The 16,969-nt window shown below is 34.8% G+C and overlaps 1 protein-coding gene across 1 annotated transcript; it reads left to right on the forward strand.

Moving 5' to 3' along the window:
- Window positions 1–4,121: 4,121 nt before the first annotated feature.
- Window positions 4,122–6,253, forward strand: LOC145037736 (demethylepipodophyllotoxin synthase-like). The gene is made up of 2 exons (XM_078986442.1): window positions 4,122–5,134; window positions 5,365–6,253. Exons 1-2 carry the CDS (start codon window positions 4,184–4,186, stop codon window positions 5,995–5,997), a joined length of 1,584 nt encoding a protein of 527 aa, XP_078842568.1. The 5' UTR covers window positions 4,122–4,183; the 3' UTR covers window positions 5,998–6,253.
- Window positions 6,254–16,969: the final 10,716 nt, after the last annotated feature.

The following is a 16,969-nucleotide window of genomic DNA, read 5'->3' on the forward strand; positions in this document are numbered from 1 at the left end:
TAAGTTCTCCTAGTGTGATTTTTGGATCCGAGAAGTCCAATTCTTGGGTCATGTGGTTAACCAAGAAGTGATAATGGTTGACCCAACAAAAATCGAAGTTGTAATGAAGTGGGAACGTCCGAAAAGTCCCACAGAGATTCGAAGCTTTCTAGGATTAGCCGGATATTATCGACGATTTATCCAAGGATTTTCTTCGATAGCTGCTCCATTAACATCATTGACCCACAAAGGAGCTACATATACGTGGAGTGAGAAGCACGATGAGGCATTCGAGAAACTAAAGAAGAAGTTATGTGAAGCACCGATATTTTCTCTACCCGATGGAGTCAAAGATTTCGCGGTTTATAGTGATGCTTCTGGAGTCGGGTTGGGTTGTGTTCTGATCCAAAGAGAAAGGGTGATAGCATACGCATCTCGACAATTGAAAGAGCACGAAAAGAACTACACCACTCATGATCTGGAGTTGGCAGCGATAGTATTTGCCTTAAAGATATGGAGGCATTACCTCTACGACACGAGGTGCAAGACCTTCACTGATCATAAGAGTCACCAGTATCTCTTTAATCAGAAGGAGTTGAACATGAGGCAACGACGCTGGCTAGAACTACTCAAGGACTATGACTGTGAGATACTTTACCACCCAGGTAAAGCAAATGTTGTTGCTAATGCTCTCAGTCGGAAAGTCAATCTTGAAAGGAAAAGGCCAAGAGCGTTGAGAGTTGAAGTCGTCTCGACGATTGTGGAAAGTATCAGGAAAGCCCAAGAAGAAGCTTTAGAGAAGAATGTCCGAAAGGAAGAACGTTTGGGCAAAACGTTAGTATTCGGTACAAACAGTCGAGGACTGAAGGTATTCCAAGATCGGATTTGGGTACCTAAGACGGGAGGAATAAGAGACCTTCTGATGGAAGAAGCACACAAGACCATGTACTCGATTCATCCCGGTAGCACTAAAATGTATAGGGACCAAAACCCTACTACTGGTGGCCGACGATGAAGCTCGATGTTGCGAAGTATGTGGCCGAGTGTGTGACTTGTGCGAGAGTTAAGGCACAACATCAAAAATCGTATGGGAGTTTAGAACCTTTACCCGTACCCATGGGTAAATGGGAGGATATCACCATGGATTTTGTGACTAAACTGCCCAAGACGAAGAACGGTCACGACATGATTTGGGTAGTCATGGATCGTTTCACCAAGAGTGCACACTTCATAGCCGCCAATGAGAAGTGGTGTATGGATAAGCTCGCAAATGCTTACGTGAAGGAAATTGTAAGACTTCACAATGTTCCTCTTACGATTGTATCAAATCGTGATAGTCGTTTCACGTCGAGGTTTTGGAGGAGTCTACAAGAGGAATTGGGTACGAAGTTGTGTTTAAGTACTACTTACCATCTGCAAACCAATGGTCAGAGCGAAAGAACGATTCAAACACTGGAGGATATGCTGAGAGCATGTACCCTTGAGTTCCAAGGGAATTGGGATGAGCACTTACCTCTGGTGGAATTTTCCTACAACAATAGTTTCCACTCGAGCATCAAGATGGCACCTTATCAAGCCTTGTATGGACAGAAGTGTCGTACGCCGTCTTGTTGGCTTGAAGCCAGAAAGAAGCAGTTTATGGGCCCCGAGATAGTCCATGAGACAGCTGAGAAGTTGAAAGTGATTAAGGAAAGGATGTTAGCACCTCAGGATCGTCAGAATAGCTATGCTGACAAGAAAAGACGACCAATGACTTTTGAAGTTGGGGATTCCGTTTTGCTTAAAGTCTCACCGTGGAAGGGACTTATAAGATTTGGAAAACGAGGAAAGTTGAGTCCAAGGTTTATTGGACCGTTCAAAGTTCTTCAGAATATAGGGAACCAAGCTTACAAGCTCGAATTACCCGAAGAACTCAATGGTATTCATAACACCTTCCATGTGTGTTATTTGAGGAAATTCACGGGAGATGTTCCCGACATAATTCCAATCTTAGAGTTAAGGATGGATGAGAATAAAAGGGTGATCGAAGAGCCCGAGGCAACTGTTGACCGTAAGACGAAAAAGTTACGACACAAGATGGTCGACTTAGTGCTAGTCCGATGGAAACATTCGAATGGGCCGAATCTCACTTGGGAAACAGAGGATGACATGATGAGTCGCTATCCACATCTGTTTGCTGATGCATGACTCCGTGATGGAATCATCCTAAGGGGGAGATAATTATAACGCCCGGGTTTCAGGGCTAAGTATATTTGTCAATGTAATAGTCTAGGTCAACTCTTCTAACTCTTTTTGAAGTAATAAAGGCGAAATATTTGAGTATTATGTGAATTATGTGTATTTTTGTGCTTATTATTTACTTATAAATGTATAATGAATGAAAGATAACAATAAGCATCAAAATTAAAGTATGAAATAAGCCCGATATCTTTATATAAAGTTGTAGTGGTCGAAACAAGGATTTGGAGGATATAAAGAACGCCGAAATCCGAGTTATAACGAAGAAGTTATGACCCGTTGAAGTTTCACGACGGAACCGGCACGATACACGGAAGCGTAAATAGTGAATTTATGATAGAGCGAGATTTAGCCTTAGCGATCTAAACGAAAGTCGTAGAATATATTAAATAAGAACATCGATAAAAAGAACACCCAAATCTGACTTTGTATGAAGAAATTATGATTTTTCGAAGTTTCGGATTAGCAGTGTACAGCCCCAAATTCGAATATTAGATTGAGCGATTTTTAGCCGACACGACCTAACCGAGAATCAAAGATCTCGTTAAAAGTAGCGTAACGAGAAAAATATGGGCGAAAAAGGACGTCGGATGAAGAAGTTATGAGAATTTAACGGACCAATCCTGTCCCAGCCTGTTAATAATATAAAATTTAAAATTGAGTCAAAATTAGCCGACAGAGTCCAAACGAAAGTTGTAGGGTACGTTCCCACCTTCGCGTGGATATAAAGAACATCTAAAATTGAGGTTGTACGCGAAATTTACGAATTTTTGAAGTTGTAACTCGAATTTGCGAAGCTGGTGCAAAGGGGGATGACGTGGCTCGGGCCGTAGCTTGCGGATCACGGTCTGGTCTTCGGATTCGGACACCTGGCCTCGCTACGCCTCGCGTACAAGAGGAACGCCCCGCATCCAAGTACGCCCCGCTTCGGAAGAAGGCTACGCCCAGCGGACTTCGGATTGAGCGGTTCGGAGGAGTGCCACGATGACCCAGCAGCGAACGAACACGTGTAGTACGACCGAGCCACTACACCAAAGGTAGGTCCAAGGTACGCCCATCGTACCGAGGCCTCGCAACCTATAAAAGGGGACCGAGGGAAGCTTCATTTCTTGCACCTTTCCACCTTCTTTCTCTCACTACTTTCTCTCTCTAAGTGCTATAAACCCCCCTAAGCCCTAGATAAAACCCCTAGCTCCCGAGGGAAGCCCCGAGGCTCACGGAGTCCCGAGCAAAAGAGTCTTTCGCTTTCGAAACGCTGCTCCAATTAAGTTCCGGTTTTCGATAAAATTCGCTGTAAGTGTGCTACGCTTACACAATTTTTGATATAGCTTTCAAATAATTATAGGAATGTTATTAGGTCCTTAAAATAATTATTTGGGCTATTATTATGAGTTATATTGAGTGTTATTAACGCTTATATAATAATAATAATAATAGTCAGACTAGTTAATTGTCATGGTTATCGTTAGACTAAACCCTAGTGGTATTGGTACTAGGTTTTATCGAAGGAAAATCGTTTTGAGAGTATCGAAGTGTTGTCCGAAACACACAAATTACCCCAAACACTAAGGTTCATTCATGGAATTTACTCTTAATCTAATTTGGTCAAAAACATCAACAGAAAGATTCTATCATTTTTTGACACAAGACCATGAAACAAGACCATGAAATGTATATTACAATTCTTAAATTATATTCCCTCTTAAATATATGTTTATGCTAAACGATGATTAATTAAATTTAATAACACAATTGTATCCAGCAAACTTTTCAGCCAACTTTGTTGACTTTTACATTTTTAGAACCATCCCATTTGAATATATATATATATATATATATATATATATATATATATATATATATATATATATATATATAAAACGTTAGCAGCCAGGGGAGTTCAATCTGTATATATTATGAACCCTCGGTATGATCATTTTCATAATTCATTCTGGACGTAGAAAGCATGGAGCTGTTTCTCCCATTTTCAGCCTGTATAGCAGCGATTGTTTTTTCTTTGCTACTAAAATTCCTGCTGCAAAGCTTTAAAGGAAAGAGAGTGAAGAACAGAGAACCACCTGAAGCAAAGGGCCGATGGCCGGTGATCGGACACCTGCGCCTTCTAGGTGGAGCTGAACTACCTCACAGGGTCTTAGGTGGCATGGCAGATAAATATGGCCCCATTTTCACCATCAAGCTTGGTGTTCACAATGTTTTGGTGGTGAGTAACGCTGAGATGGCGAAAGAGTGCTTTACCACAAATGATAAGGTGTTTGCAAGTCGACCCAAGTCAATGGCAGTAGAACACATGGGCTATAACTATGCCATCTTGGCTCTCGCTCCTTATGGGGACTACTGGCGACAAGTGCGCAAGATCTTGACGCTCGAGGTTCTCTCTCAGCGACGCGTGGAGATGCTTGGACCTCTTCGTGCTTCAGAGGTTAAAGCATCCATGGAAGATATATATAAGGCTTGGGCAAAGAATAAAGAGAGTGGAAGTTCCGACATGGTAAAGGTGGATATGAAACAATGGTTTCAGAACTTGATATTAAATGTTGTGGTCAGGGTTGTTTCAGGAAAAAGGTTTTCACCTGATGACAAAGAAGGGGTTCGATTTCAAAAAGTGATAAGGAAATTCTTTGTGTTATTGGGCACATTTGTGGTGTCTGATTTTATTCCATATCTCAAGCCTTTGGACCTGGGAGGATACGAGAAAAAAATGAAGATCACAGGAGAAGAGATGTACGGAATTGTAACAGGATGGCTAGAGGATCACAAGAGAGTGAGGGCTGAGGAAAAGCAGCAACATGAAAGAAGCCAAGTCTTCATGGATGTTCTGATTTCGGTTCTTGAAGGTGCCTCCCCAGAGGAATTCCGTGGTTTTGACCATGATACCATAATCAAGGCTACATGTTTGGTAAACCTAATTAATCTTTCTATATCTCATCATCATTATGAGCTACTATTGCTAGAGTTTGTTAATTAATCGTTTATACTTTCTTCCACATTCATTATACTACGTATTCGCAACAGTTTTCAGCGGCAAAGATAAGCTGTGCAAAAGAACAAAATCAATTATCAGCATGCATGCATGTTGCTTGAAATCTAGCTAATACAAGAAATTTGTTTTTAACTTCAAACTTGCAGACTGTTTTAGCTGCGGGCTTGGACACATCGTCTGCAACGTTAACATGGGCTTTATGTTTGTTGCTCAACAACCCAAGAGTATTAAAACTTTCCCAAGATGAATTGGATGAGCATGTTGGAAGGAAGAGAGCAGTAGAGGAGTCGGACCTCAAGAACCTTGTTTACCTTGACGCAATCGTTAAAGAAACACTGCGTTTATACCCGCCTGGACCTCTAAACCTTCCTCATGAGTCCATGGAGGATTGCATTATTGGTGGCTACAAAATCCCTAAAGGCACACGTTTATTGACTAATCTTTGGAAAATTCAACATGATCCTAATAAATACTCAGATCCTGAAGAATTTCAGCCAGAAAGATTCTTGACAAGTCATAAACATGTTGATGTCAGGGGAAACAATTATGAATTGCTTCCTTTCGGTAGTGGTAGAAGAGTATGCCCTGCTATTCCCTTTGCTCTTCGGTCTTTGCAGATAACTTTAGCTACTTTAATACAACAATTTGTGCTTAAAAACCCATCGAAAGAACCCATTGATATGAGTGAAAGTGCTGGAGTGACTATCAGCAAAGCCATCCCACTTGAGGTCCTTCTGGCGCCTCGTTTATCCCTTGATATGTACCCTGTTGCTCCATGATATGTGAGCTTCAAAGCAACTGCAAGCTCCAATGCCGCCTGACGATAAGCCCGAACCCCAAACCCGTTGAAGATTGATTGGAAGATAATCACGAATCGACTACTGACTAGCCTTATCAACAACTTGTTTAGTCATACTATGTTTGTTTTCGATCATCCTTATTTTTGGATGGTTTCTACTTACTGTTGTTTGTAATCTCTCTCTATATACAGAGAGCCCTCCTTGGTTTATAATTCAATCGTCAATAATAAATAATTCTTAGCGTGAAAATATTATTTTCATATTTATTTAGTATTGTTGTTTACATGAACTTTGTTCAAAGTAAAACGTGTGTAAACACGGAAAGAATTCGAGTAACTAAGATATCAGTTTAAAAATAGAATTAAGATATCAAACGTAAACAATCGCCAACAAGAATAACAACGTGGTAAATAAAAGAGATATGGAGATTTAAGTTGAAACCAAAAACAGAAAACTCAAATAATCAATTCACTATAATTTGAAGTTTTTATAGGGTTTGAGAAAAAAAAATTGGATAAAATTGCAAATTCCGTCCCCGTGGTATTCAAAAAACTTTGGATAGGGTCCAAAAAGTTTCTAACTTGCATGGAATGTTCAAAATCAAAGTTTTTCTAAGTTTTTGGTCCATAACACACTTGAAAAGTCAATTTTGCCCTTTTCATTTCTTTTTTCTATTTTCTTTATTTATTTTGGTATTTAAATAATTTAAAATAAAAATAAAATCTCTCTCTCTCTCCCTCCCCCCCTCTCTCTCTCTCTCTCTCTCTCTCTCGTATCATCATGATATTTCTTCTATATTCAAAACAATTTTCCTTAAATAATCATTTCAAACAAAGCCAACAACAACAATCTAAAATCAAAAAACAAATCAAAGATATGTATGTGTTTGTCGTTCTGTGTCGTCTCAAGAACAATTTCAAACAAACTCAGCAACAACAATCGAGATGAAAGAAGAAGGGGAAAACATAACAAACACAACAACAAAAAATTTCTTGGATTCTAATGTTGAAACTCACAAGAACATATATACACACATATATTTCTTGATTTCTTCTAAAACCCCTTTTTTTTTTTACCTCCGATTCTGAATCTAAGTGTTCTTGGACCTCCGATTTTACTCTGTAACTCAACTCTAAATTTCATCTTACCCCATAGAGCCCCGACGAATAGAAATTGGTTCAAAACTTGATTCTAGAAGTTCAAGGCTTCCAGATCAAAAATCGATTAAAAAAATAGGTTGGAGATTTCAAGAACATGATAGTGTTGTATATTTAGCAATTGATGTTCCTAAATTGAGATGGAGGAAGATGGAGACAAAGTTTTGTTGAGAAATCAATATCTTGCCTTTAATTTTCATTTCGTTTTCCGGGTTTTTTTTCAGATATAGGCTTCGCAGCGCCGCCTGCCATGGAGGTTATCTTCAGATTTGCAGAGTTAGGGTTTGCAGCGATGGTGAAATAGTTATGGTTTTTCTGCTTAATCTTTGTTTCCTGGTGTGAAGTAAATGAACGCGAGGACGATAAGGCGAACGTGTGGATCGGAAGAGAGGAAGGTTTTGTGCAACCAATTACAAAGAAAATCCTCGCCGGAGCCGGAGTCGAGAGAGGATGTGAGCGAGGAAGATACAACAGTGTTCTTGAATGTTGAAGAACAAAGCAATAAATGTGAGTGTTATTGGTTGCAGATGAGAGTGAGAGAGAGAGAGAGAGAGAGAGAGGGGTTGGGTGAGATTTTATATTTTATTTTTATTCTTAATTATTTAAATACCAAAATAAATAAAGAAAATATAAAAAACAAATGAAATGGGCAAAATCGACTTTTCAAGTGTATCAGGGACCAAAAACCCAGAAAAACCTTTATTTTAAACTTTCCATGCAAGTTGGAAACATTTTGGACCCTATCTAAGGGTTTTTGAATACCACAGGACCAAATTTGCAGTTTTGTCAAAAACTTACAATGAATAGAATCCGGTTTTTCGAAAACCGGGATATATTGTAAAAAATGGGCACTTATAAGGGTGAAAGTTTTATAACCCGGTTTAAAGTAAGGAACCAGGTTATATGATTGATATAAACAACCGGGACTTATAAGGGTGAAAGTTTTATGACCCGGTTTAAAGTAAGGAACCGGGTTATATGATTGACATAAACAACTAATGATACAACCGGGACTTATAAGGGTGAAAGTTTTATGACCCGGTTTAAAGTAAGGAACCAGGTTATATGAATGATATAAACAACTAATGATACAACCAGATCTTTTAATAGTACAATTATATGACCCGGTTTTGCAAATGAAAGTGTGTTCTGTGGCTTTAGGGTGTGCATTTAAGAGGGATATAAGCAGTGGCGGAGACAATAGGGGGGCTGCGAGGTGCTTAACCCCCCACCCACCCTAAATCTCTTTCCAAATTGCAACTATATGTTATTGATAAGATAAGCCAATGGTAAACTCTTAACCCACAATCCTACATCCATCAATTGATAATGCTAGAGCCCACTCAGTTATTTAAAGAAAAAAACAATTATTATTATACAAATATAAAACAAAGAGTCAACAAAATATGAGAACTATGAGCCCAACCGCCACCTTAACGTCTTTCATTTTAATTTAATTGGCTATTAATTAATAGTGATATATATCAATTTGTAAGTAAATTATAAGAATACGCCATTTGTTTTAAATAATGTTTCTTAATTCTATGTTTTTTTTTAATTTAGACTATTACTTTATTATATTTTGGCGATGTGAGACTATTAACCCATTTATCCTTAAATCTTGGCTTTGCACCTGGATATAAGATCCATTTGTCAACAACCAGGTTTTTTGCATTTAATTCATCCCCACTTAATGATCACCCTCTATCTCAGTGAGAAATGCTCATTTATATTCCAGTTAGTCAAGTTTGATACTTATAGTTTTTTTATACTAATTGTTTTTATCATGTACAACATAATAACTACTCAGTCAGGAGTGATGCTTACACCTAAATATACTTGCACATATCACACAATAAACTTATAGAAAAGACCATCCCATTTCGTGAACATACGATACATATATGTTCTGAGTGTGAAAAAGCTAAATGTCATACATTTACTTATCTCTTTACAACTTAAACCAACATATCATTGAGGGCGTCATTTAAATACTTAAGATATTCCATTCAAGTTAACACTACAAAAAAAAGTTTCCAAAAACTATTGAGATCATCATCCCTATTGCTAGGCCTCTGAATCCGCCCGTGTCCATGTTTGATTTTAATAGCAATGAACTTATTATCAGTTAAAAATGGCAATATACTACTATAAGAAAAATTAAATGGCACTGAACTTATTATGACTCCTACAAAATCAAACAAATATAATAAACCTTACCTATCAACAAATCTATATAGACATTTCAATAGGTTACAAAAACTACTGTTTTTTAATATTCATAGATGTTCTTCCTACTAATGGGTGAAATTCTATCTCTCGCAATATGATAATAGTTGTTTGATCTTTTTCAATATAGCACTAAATTTGACTATAACCCTACTAAAACATATAACGAATGGGAATTAAATTATCAACCAGGGCCATATCCCATAATTCTAATCGGCCATGGAAACAGAAACTACATAGCATTATCAACAAGAAAGAAATTTTGGATGAATATCATCTGTAATCCGAACAACATACCATAACGAATATTGATGTAATACCTAACTTAGATAACCACTTTCTTTTCTTCATTATCGCATCTCCTGTTTTTCCATACCCTAGGACGCCAAAACTCCTCGTTTTCCATGATTACCACCTCACATTTGCGAATTTGCCTCCATTTTTTTGTTTTTCACAATTTAAACTTTACCACTCTCTCCTAAATCCTAATCGATTAACATGATAATGCCTTTTTTGTATTGGGTTATTGATGATACAAGGCCCACATCTGATGTATGAAAACTGAGCCTCGATTTGATTTTCCTCTATGCATAGTTTTCTTTTCTATCCTCTCTATCTTATGTTTTCAATCATGTCGTTTATCCAGGGCCGGTCCAAACATATATGGGGCCCGGGGCGAAAAGAAAAAAATGGCCCCTCAAATACAAATATAATAAAGATTTAAAAAAATATCATTACTCTTCAATATAGAAGTTTTCGATTATAAATAAAAAACAAACTAAATTGTTTATATTTTGAGCTAAATTAAGTTTCAACCAACTTTAAGTCCTCAAAATCATTTAGGTAATAATTTTTTTTATATATATAAACTACATAGCCCATAAATTTTGGGCCCTCTTGAATCGTGGGCCCTGGGCAATCACCCAGGTTGCCCACCATCTGGATCGGCTCTGCGTCTATCTTCCCAGGTGTTTATCTCTCTCTACACCAACCCCTCTCGATTTGATCTTCATGTGTCTCGGTTTCTCGTCCTCGTATGGATGTATATCTATAAGGGTAGAATATGACGGGATTCCGGAGGGAAAATTAAGTAATCGCGCCATCAGGAAAACTAAAATTTTGAAATAAAATATAATTATATGTATTTATAATAATTGAGTTTTTTTATCAGTTTCTATTATTTATTTTTTGGAAAGGAACATCCTTAACGAAAGTTTCGGGCTAACTTCGTGCACCGATTAATTCTTTGTTGCAAACATAAGGTTGTGCCTTATGATCTTCATGATTATGGGGTTGAGCAGTGTCGGAATTTGAGCATGTATTAATAGGTTATCCAATATATCATTTCTCTCATGTTTGTTTTACAAAATGTTTTTAGAAAGAAAAAAAAATGTGAAATGAATTGCAATTGTTTATATGGTCGGTTCACATAGAATGAAATAAGTTTTGTGTTTGGTTTGGTTCGCATAGAATGAAATATGTTTTTTGTTTTGTTTTGCAAATTTGTCAACGTCATTGAAAATTAATTAGGTAATATAACCAAAATGATATTTTATTGATTTTTTTTGTAATTTGTTATTATTTAAAAAAATGATAAAACTTCCATTTATTAATTTTCACCCATTCAAACCTACATGGGCTTATTCATGTGGGCGAGTGTGTGTAGGTGTAGGTGAAGGGTGGGATGATGTCGGTGTTGGTGTTTTGGAATAAGCCTTTTTTCTTAGGTTTGTAAGTGTGAGCATGGGTGTGGTGAGGCTGGTGTGTGGGGGTGTTTGTGTGGGTGTGGCGGTGAGGTCGGTGCGAGATTCTTACAACGCATTTAACCAAGAAGGTTCAAGAAATAAGTGAATATATAAAATTAATCAAAGAGCTAACTTGCAAAAATTTATTGATGTTGCATCTAGAAGGATGAATGTTGTATAGATAGTGAATGTCATACGCATAAAGCCAAAAAATAGCAAGATTCTTACAATGCATTTGACTATAGCTAATAGAGCTTATATGTTTCCTGAAGAAATACTATTGGTTGAGATGGTAAAGTATTACGATAACGAGTGACAAGAAATGATGGTTTTTACCATGTTTGATCTCTCAATACAAAGTTTAAGTTTTATAGTAAAACTATGTAAATCATTTCATGAATGTTTCCATATATATAAACAATTTCTACATCCATCTAATGTAGATATGGGTCAAAACGAACCATAAGTGCACCAACACCAATATGGTTGTAAATGTGAAACATAACCAACATATTAACACCAATATGATTGAAAATTTTCAAGATAACCAACATATATTCAAGTAACCTAAAGTGCACTAAAAAATACATAGATTAAGGTTGGCTCCGCACATATCTTACACTTTACAAAAAATTAACCTACAACACCTTCACATTTTCGCCCTCATCTTGATTTTATCATTTTTTATGTATAGGGACCTCCTTGTTTGTATAATATGTGAATACATGAAATTTTGAACTTCCACCTTTTTTTTTTGAAGGTTTGACCCACCCTGAATGGTTTTAGATGAAGCTCCCCATGTGTGCATGTAGTTGACCTACTCAAGTCCTTAAGGAGTGTCTTCCTATTATCTTCGTGAAATTCTGCAAAGTGATAATCATCACTATCAACAACTTCTGACTCTTCATCAACTATGTCATTTCCTGTAGTTGTGATATTATTTTTTAAAATTCCATGTTCATATACATCCACAACAATGTGGAATTCACTCCTGTCTACATCCACATCAAGTTGTACGTTACACCCCTATACATTGTAGTCACCATCATCATAATCATCTCCATTGTTTTTAGAACCATATATACTCTCAATAAAGAAAGCATGTCCATTGTCACTATAGAAAACATCTCCGGTATCATCACTCACCATTCCATCTAGGATACCCACTCCTACTTGAGTTTCATAACAATTTTGGGCATTGTACTCAATATCATACTCGTAAAAAATGAATACTCCTCTAAAAATGGTTCAATCCAAAAATGTGGAAGTATCCCAATTTTGGTGGCGCAAATCATTTCGCCCGAAACGGAAAAGGGCGCAGTTTTGCCGGCCAAACATATGACCCAATTGTGTTTAATTAGTTTGACAAATTTGCCTAATAGTTTGAAAATTGTCCTTCCAGTCTTTATCGAAAGTAGAGTCTTCATCGTATTCGTAGTCTATTGCACATAATAAAATTTTATAGTTAAAATTCGGAAGTATGGGTTGAAAAAAGTTAGTTTATTGATATTGACTAAAAAATAGTAACTTTTTATAGTAATATTTTTTTAATATAAAACCCTAATGATTTTGAATTATATGACAATATCTATTAAAATTATATAATTTAATGGATGCTACCCACCAGTGTTGTAAATCAAAGTAAGAGAAAACTTTAGGAAAACCCAAGATATTTACATAAAATCCTTAAATAAACCATTATATTATTTATTTTTTTGTATACTAAAACATTTATATTTTGTTCAAAATGACTAATTTAAGGCTTTGAGTTTGGTAAACCATGGAAAGAAAAAATGATAGGCAATCGATTCTCAACGATTTGATGGTTAATTTTCATTAGATTAAAAATTTTCAAAAAGATAAGGGTTTTGATGCACTAAAAAAATAATATAGTGGTTTTTCTAATGCTTATATAAAAATAGATTTTCTAAAGTCAAAAAAACATAATAAGACTTTCAGAAAATATACAGCTTTCAGTGCACTAAAAAATAATGTAGTTATTTTTTTAAGAAGTCAAAACTGAAAAAACGATCCATGTGGTATGCATTTGTTCTGATGTTTAGCCCAAACCTCGATATTTTAAGCTTCGTAGTCCTTTTGAACTAGTTTCATTGAAGATTTGGTCCTTCAGTAAACTAAAATGACTTTAATACCCTTGGGTATTTATTTTCTATTTTTCTTTCATTTTTCAAGTCTAATACTTATTTACTAATTTTAACAATAAAAAAATAAGAGGCCCATCTCTCTCTCTCTCTCTCTCTTTCTCTCTCTCTCTCTCTCTCTCTCTCATCCTTACTTTTTTTCCACACAAAGTCATCCTCTCATCCTTTGTTCTTTCATACACAAACATATAACCACCCATCACTTTCGGTCACCTCTAGTCCACCTGCCATTAATCTGTCCAAAGCTATTTCTTGACATCTGCATTCTTCACTGCAAAAATATTACTCATTCCTAATTAACACACAATAATTCACATATTTCAGTATCCATGATCACGATTCACCAAGAACTCTTTGAAAGATAATCACTTTTTTTACATTATTTCAATGAAAAAAAAGCATAAATGATATTGACATCTTTAAAAAAAATCACAAGACAGCGAAGAAATAATCTAGGGTAGTGATTGAGAGGTATTAGTGGAAGATGACTCCAGATTTCCATACAAACAATAAGGTTTTGGAGGAAGTTGCAATCATCCCTTCGAATTCACCTGAGGAACAAGATTGTGGATTTGAAACTTGTAGATAAAATCGCATATGAAATTATACACACCATTAACAAGAACCAAAGACGAAATCAAGAACCATTCATCCCAAAATCTTTCTTCGTCTCTCTGTTTCTCTCTCTAAAATCCTTCCTATTTTACCAATCCATGTGACATTTTGTTTTCGGCCTAGACTCAACATCTAACACCTTTATGAAGTGTATCTAAAAATAACACAAACCTCCAACCACCGACACTTCCTATCAATGAACATGACCTGAAGATACATAAAACATTTGAAAAAATTGATGTTTTTTATGTTTATTACATTTATGGAAAAATCTATTGCATTCAGAGATGGAATAGTTAATTAATGTTATAATTTTAATCATAGATTTAGACATATTGGTTTCAATGGATGACATCTAGGTATAGTTAATCCCAATCGGTGGTGGTGATAGCAGCGGTAGCTAGATAATCGATGGATGGAGAGGATGGAAAAGATAAAGCATATGGGGTTAAATGAATCAAATTTAGGTACAAACAAAATTTGAATTGTTTGTGGTTTGTTCAAATTTCGATGGTTGATGTTGCTTCCATTGTAATAGAAGTCTCAATTGTTTTCAACTAAAACGAGATGTGTTTGATTTGCAAATGGGGGAGAGATGGGGGCCCTTCTTTATTTGGTTTTACTTTTCAAATTTTAAATATAAAGGGTAATGTTTAAGAAAATATAAAAACAAATTAAAATGGTAGATTAGTCTTTTCAACTAGAATGTGGACTAATTCTATAGGCAAACTATATTAAAAGGACCATGAAACCAAAAAAGTCGAGGTTTGGACTAAACCCAAAAAGAATGCATACCACAGGGACCATTTTTGTAATTTTGTATTTTAATAATTAAATAAAAATATATTGGGTTTCTTATGTGGTTTTCCCTAAAATTAAATATGATTCTCAATTCAGTGTTATTATTAAGATTATGTATAATTAATTTATCAATTATTTATTTAAACTTTTATATAAGGTAATGTAATGTAATTTATAGGTTATATAACTTATAATTATTATTGTTGTTAATTAATTTACAAATTATTTATTTAGAAAATTTCCAATTATTAAAATTTTTTTGTATATATTTGTTAAAGTGACGATATTCATTAAATTTTGCGCCCATTCAAATTCCTCATAAAAATCCAAATAGTATTACCTAAAAAAATTTCTAGGCATACAATGAAATTAATATATATATATATATATATATATATATATATATATATATATATATATATATATATATATATATATATATATATATATATATATATATTAAGACAATATAACATATGCCACCTTACAATTACAAATCCTAACTAATAGCAATTAAAATACAAAAAAATAAATAAATAAATAAATAAAATAATGAAATCCATAGCACGTGAACTAACAAATATTAAATTAAATGCAATGAAACAAATAAACTGTAAATATATCTTTAATTTGTAATAATTTACAACCCACAAAGACATTGGAAAGTTAAGGCATTTGAGTATATACATTGGTTCTATTTGCCTACTCATGAGATTAATTTTAAGTCTTTTCTCCTACTATAAAAACAATGATACAATCATAAATATTTCTTGAATTTGTCAAAATATACTTATAAATAAACCTAAAAATGTCAGTTGCTTGGTTCTTGAGCATTAACTTGCAGCCTCATTAATTTCTTCATTTCTTTTGGATTTAATAATCCTTAATTTCTTTATTTTGTGGTTTTTGAATAAAATGATGTAATAGGAAATTAAAAATAAAAAATAAAAAACTTGGAATTTTGACAACAGTAGGGACCAAGATCATAATAAAAACAAATAGTACGAACCTTCCAAGTTTAAAAAAAAATAAGTTAGGAACGAAGCGCGCAAATTACCCCATACCATAGGGACCATTCATGAAATTTACTCTAAAATATAATTATATGCATTTACAATAATAGAATTTTTTTTATCAGTTTCTATTATTTTTTTTAGAGGAACTTCCTTAACGAAAGTTTCGGGCTACCGTTCGTGCAGGAATTAATTCTTTGCTGCAAACAAAAGGCTATGCCACATGACCTTCATGATTATGGGGTTGAGTAGTGTCAGAATTTGAACATGTATCATTAGGTTATCCAATATATCATTTCACTCATGTTTGCTTTACAAAATGTTTTTAGAAAGAAAAAAACTATGAAATCAATTGCAATTATTCATATGTTTGGTTCACATAGAATGAAATATGTTTTCTATTTGGTTTGGTTTACATAGAATGAAATATGTTTTTTTTTTGTTTGCAAATTTTCAACGTCAATGGAAGCTAATTAGGTAATATAACCAAAATGATATTTTATTGATCTTTTGTAATTTGTTATTATTTTAAAAAAATGATAAAACTTCCATTTATTAATTTTTACCCATTCAAACCTACATGGGCTTATTCATGTGGGCGAGTGTGTAGGTATAGGTGTAGGGTGGGATGATGTCGGTGTTGGTGTTTTGGCATAAAACTTTTATTGTAGGTGTGTAAGTGTGAGCGTGGGTGTCGTGAGGCTGGTGTGTGGGGGTGTTTTTGTGGGTGTGGCGGTGAGTTTGGTGCGAGAATCTTACAACGCATTTAACCAAGAAGGTTTAGGAAATAAGTGAATAAATGATATAAATCAAAGAGCTAACTTGCATAAATTTATTGATATAGAGCTTATATGTTTCCTAAAGAAATACTATTGGTTGAGATGTTAAAGTATTACGATAACAAGTGACAAGAGATGATGGTTTTTACCGTGTTTGATCTCTCAATACAAAGTTTAAGTTTTATAGTTAAACTTTGTAAATCATTTCATGAATGTCTCCATTTAGAAATACAAATTTTACATCCATCTAATGTAGATATGGGTCAAAACGAGCCATAAGTGCACCAACACCAATATGGTTGTAACGTGAAACATAACCAACATATTAACACCAATATGATTGCAAATTTGCAAGATAACCAACATATATTCAAGTGACCTCAAGTCATTTGCTGTAGTTGTGATATGATTATTTAAAATTCCATGTTCATATACATCCACAACACTGTG

This window comes from Lactuca saligna, chromosome 3 (genome assembly GCF_052625555.1).
Source record: "Lactuca saligna cultivar CGN05327 chromosome 3, ASM5262555v1, whole genome shotgun sequence".
In the NCBI taxonomy this organism is placed as follows: domain Eukaryota; kingdom Viridiplantae; phylum Streptophyta; class Magnoliopsida; order Asterales; family Asteraceae; genus Lactuca; species Lactuca saligna.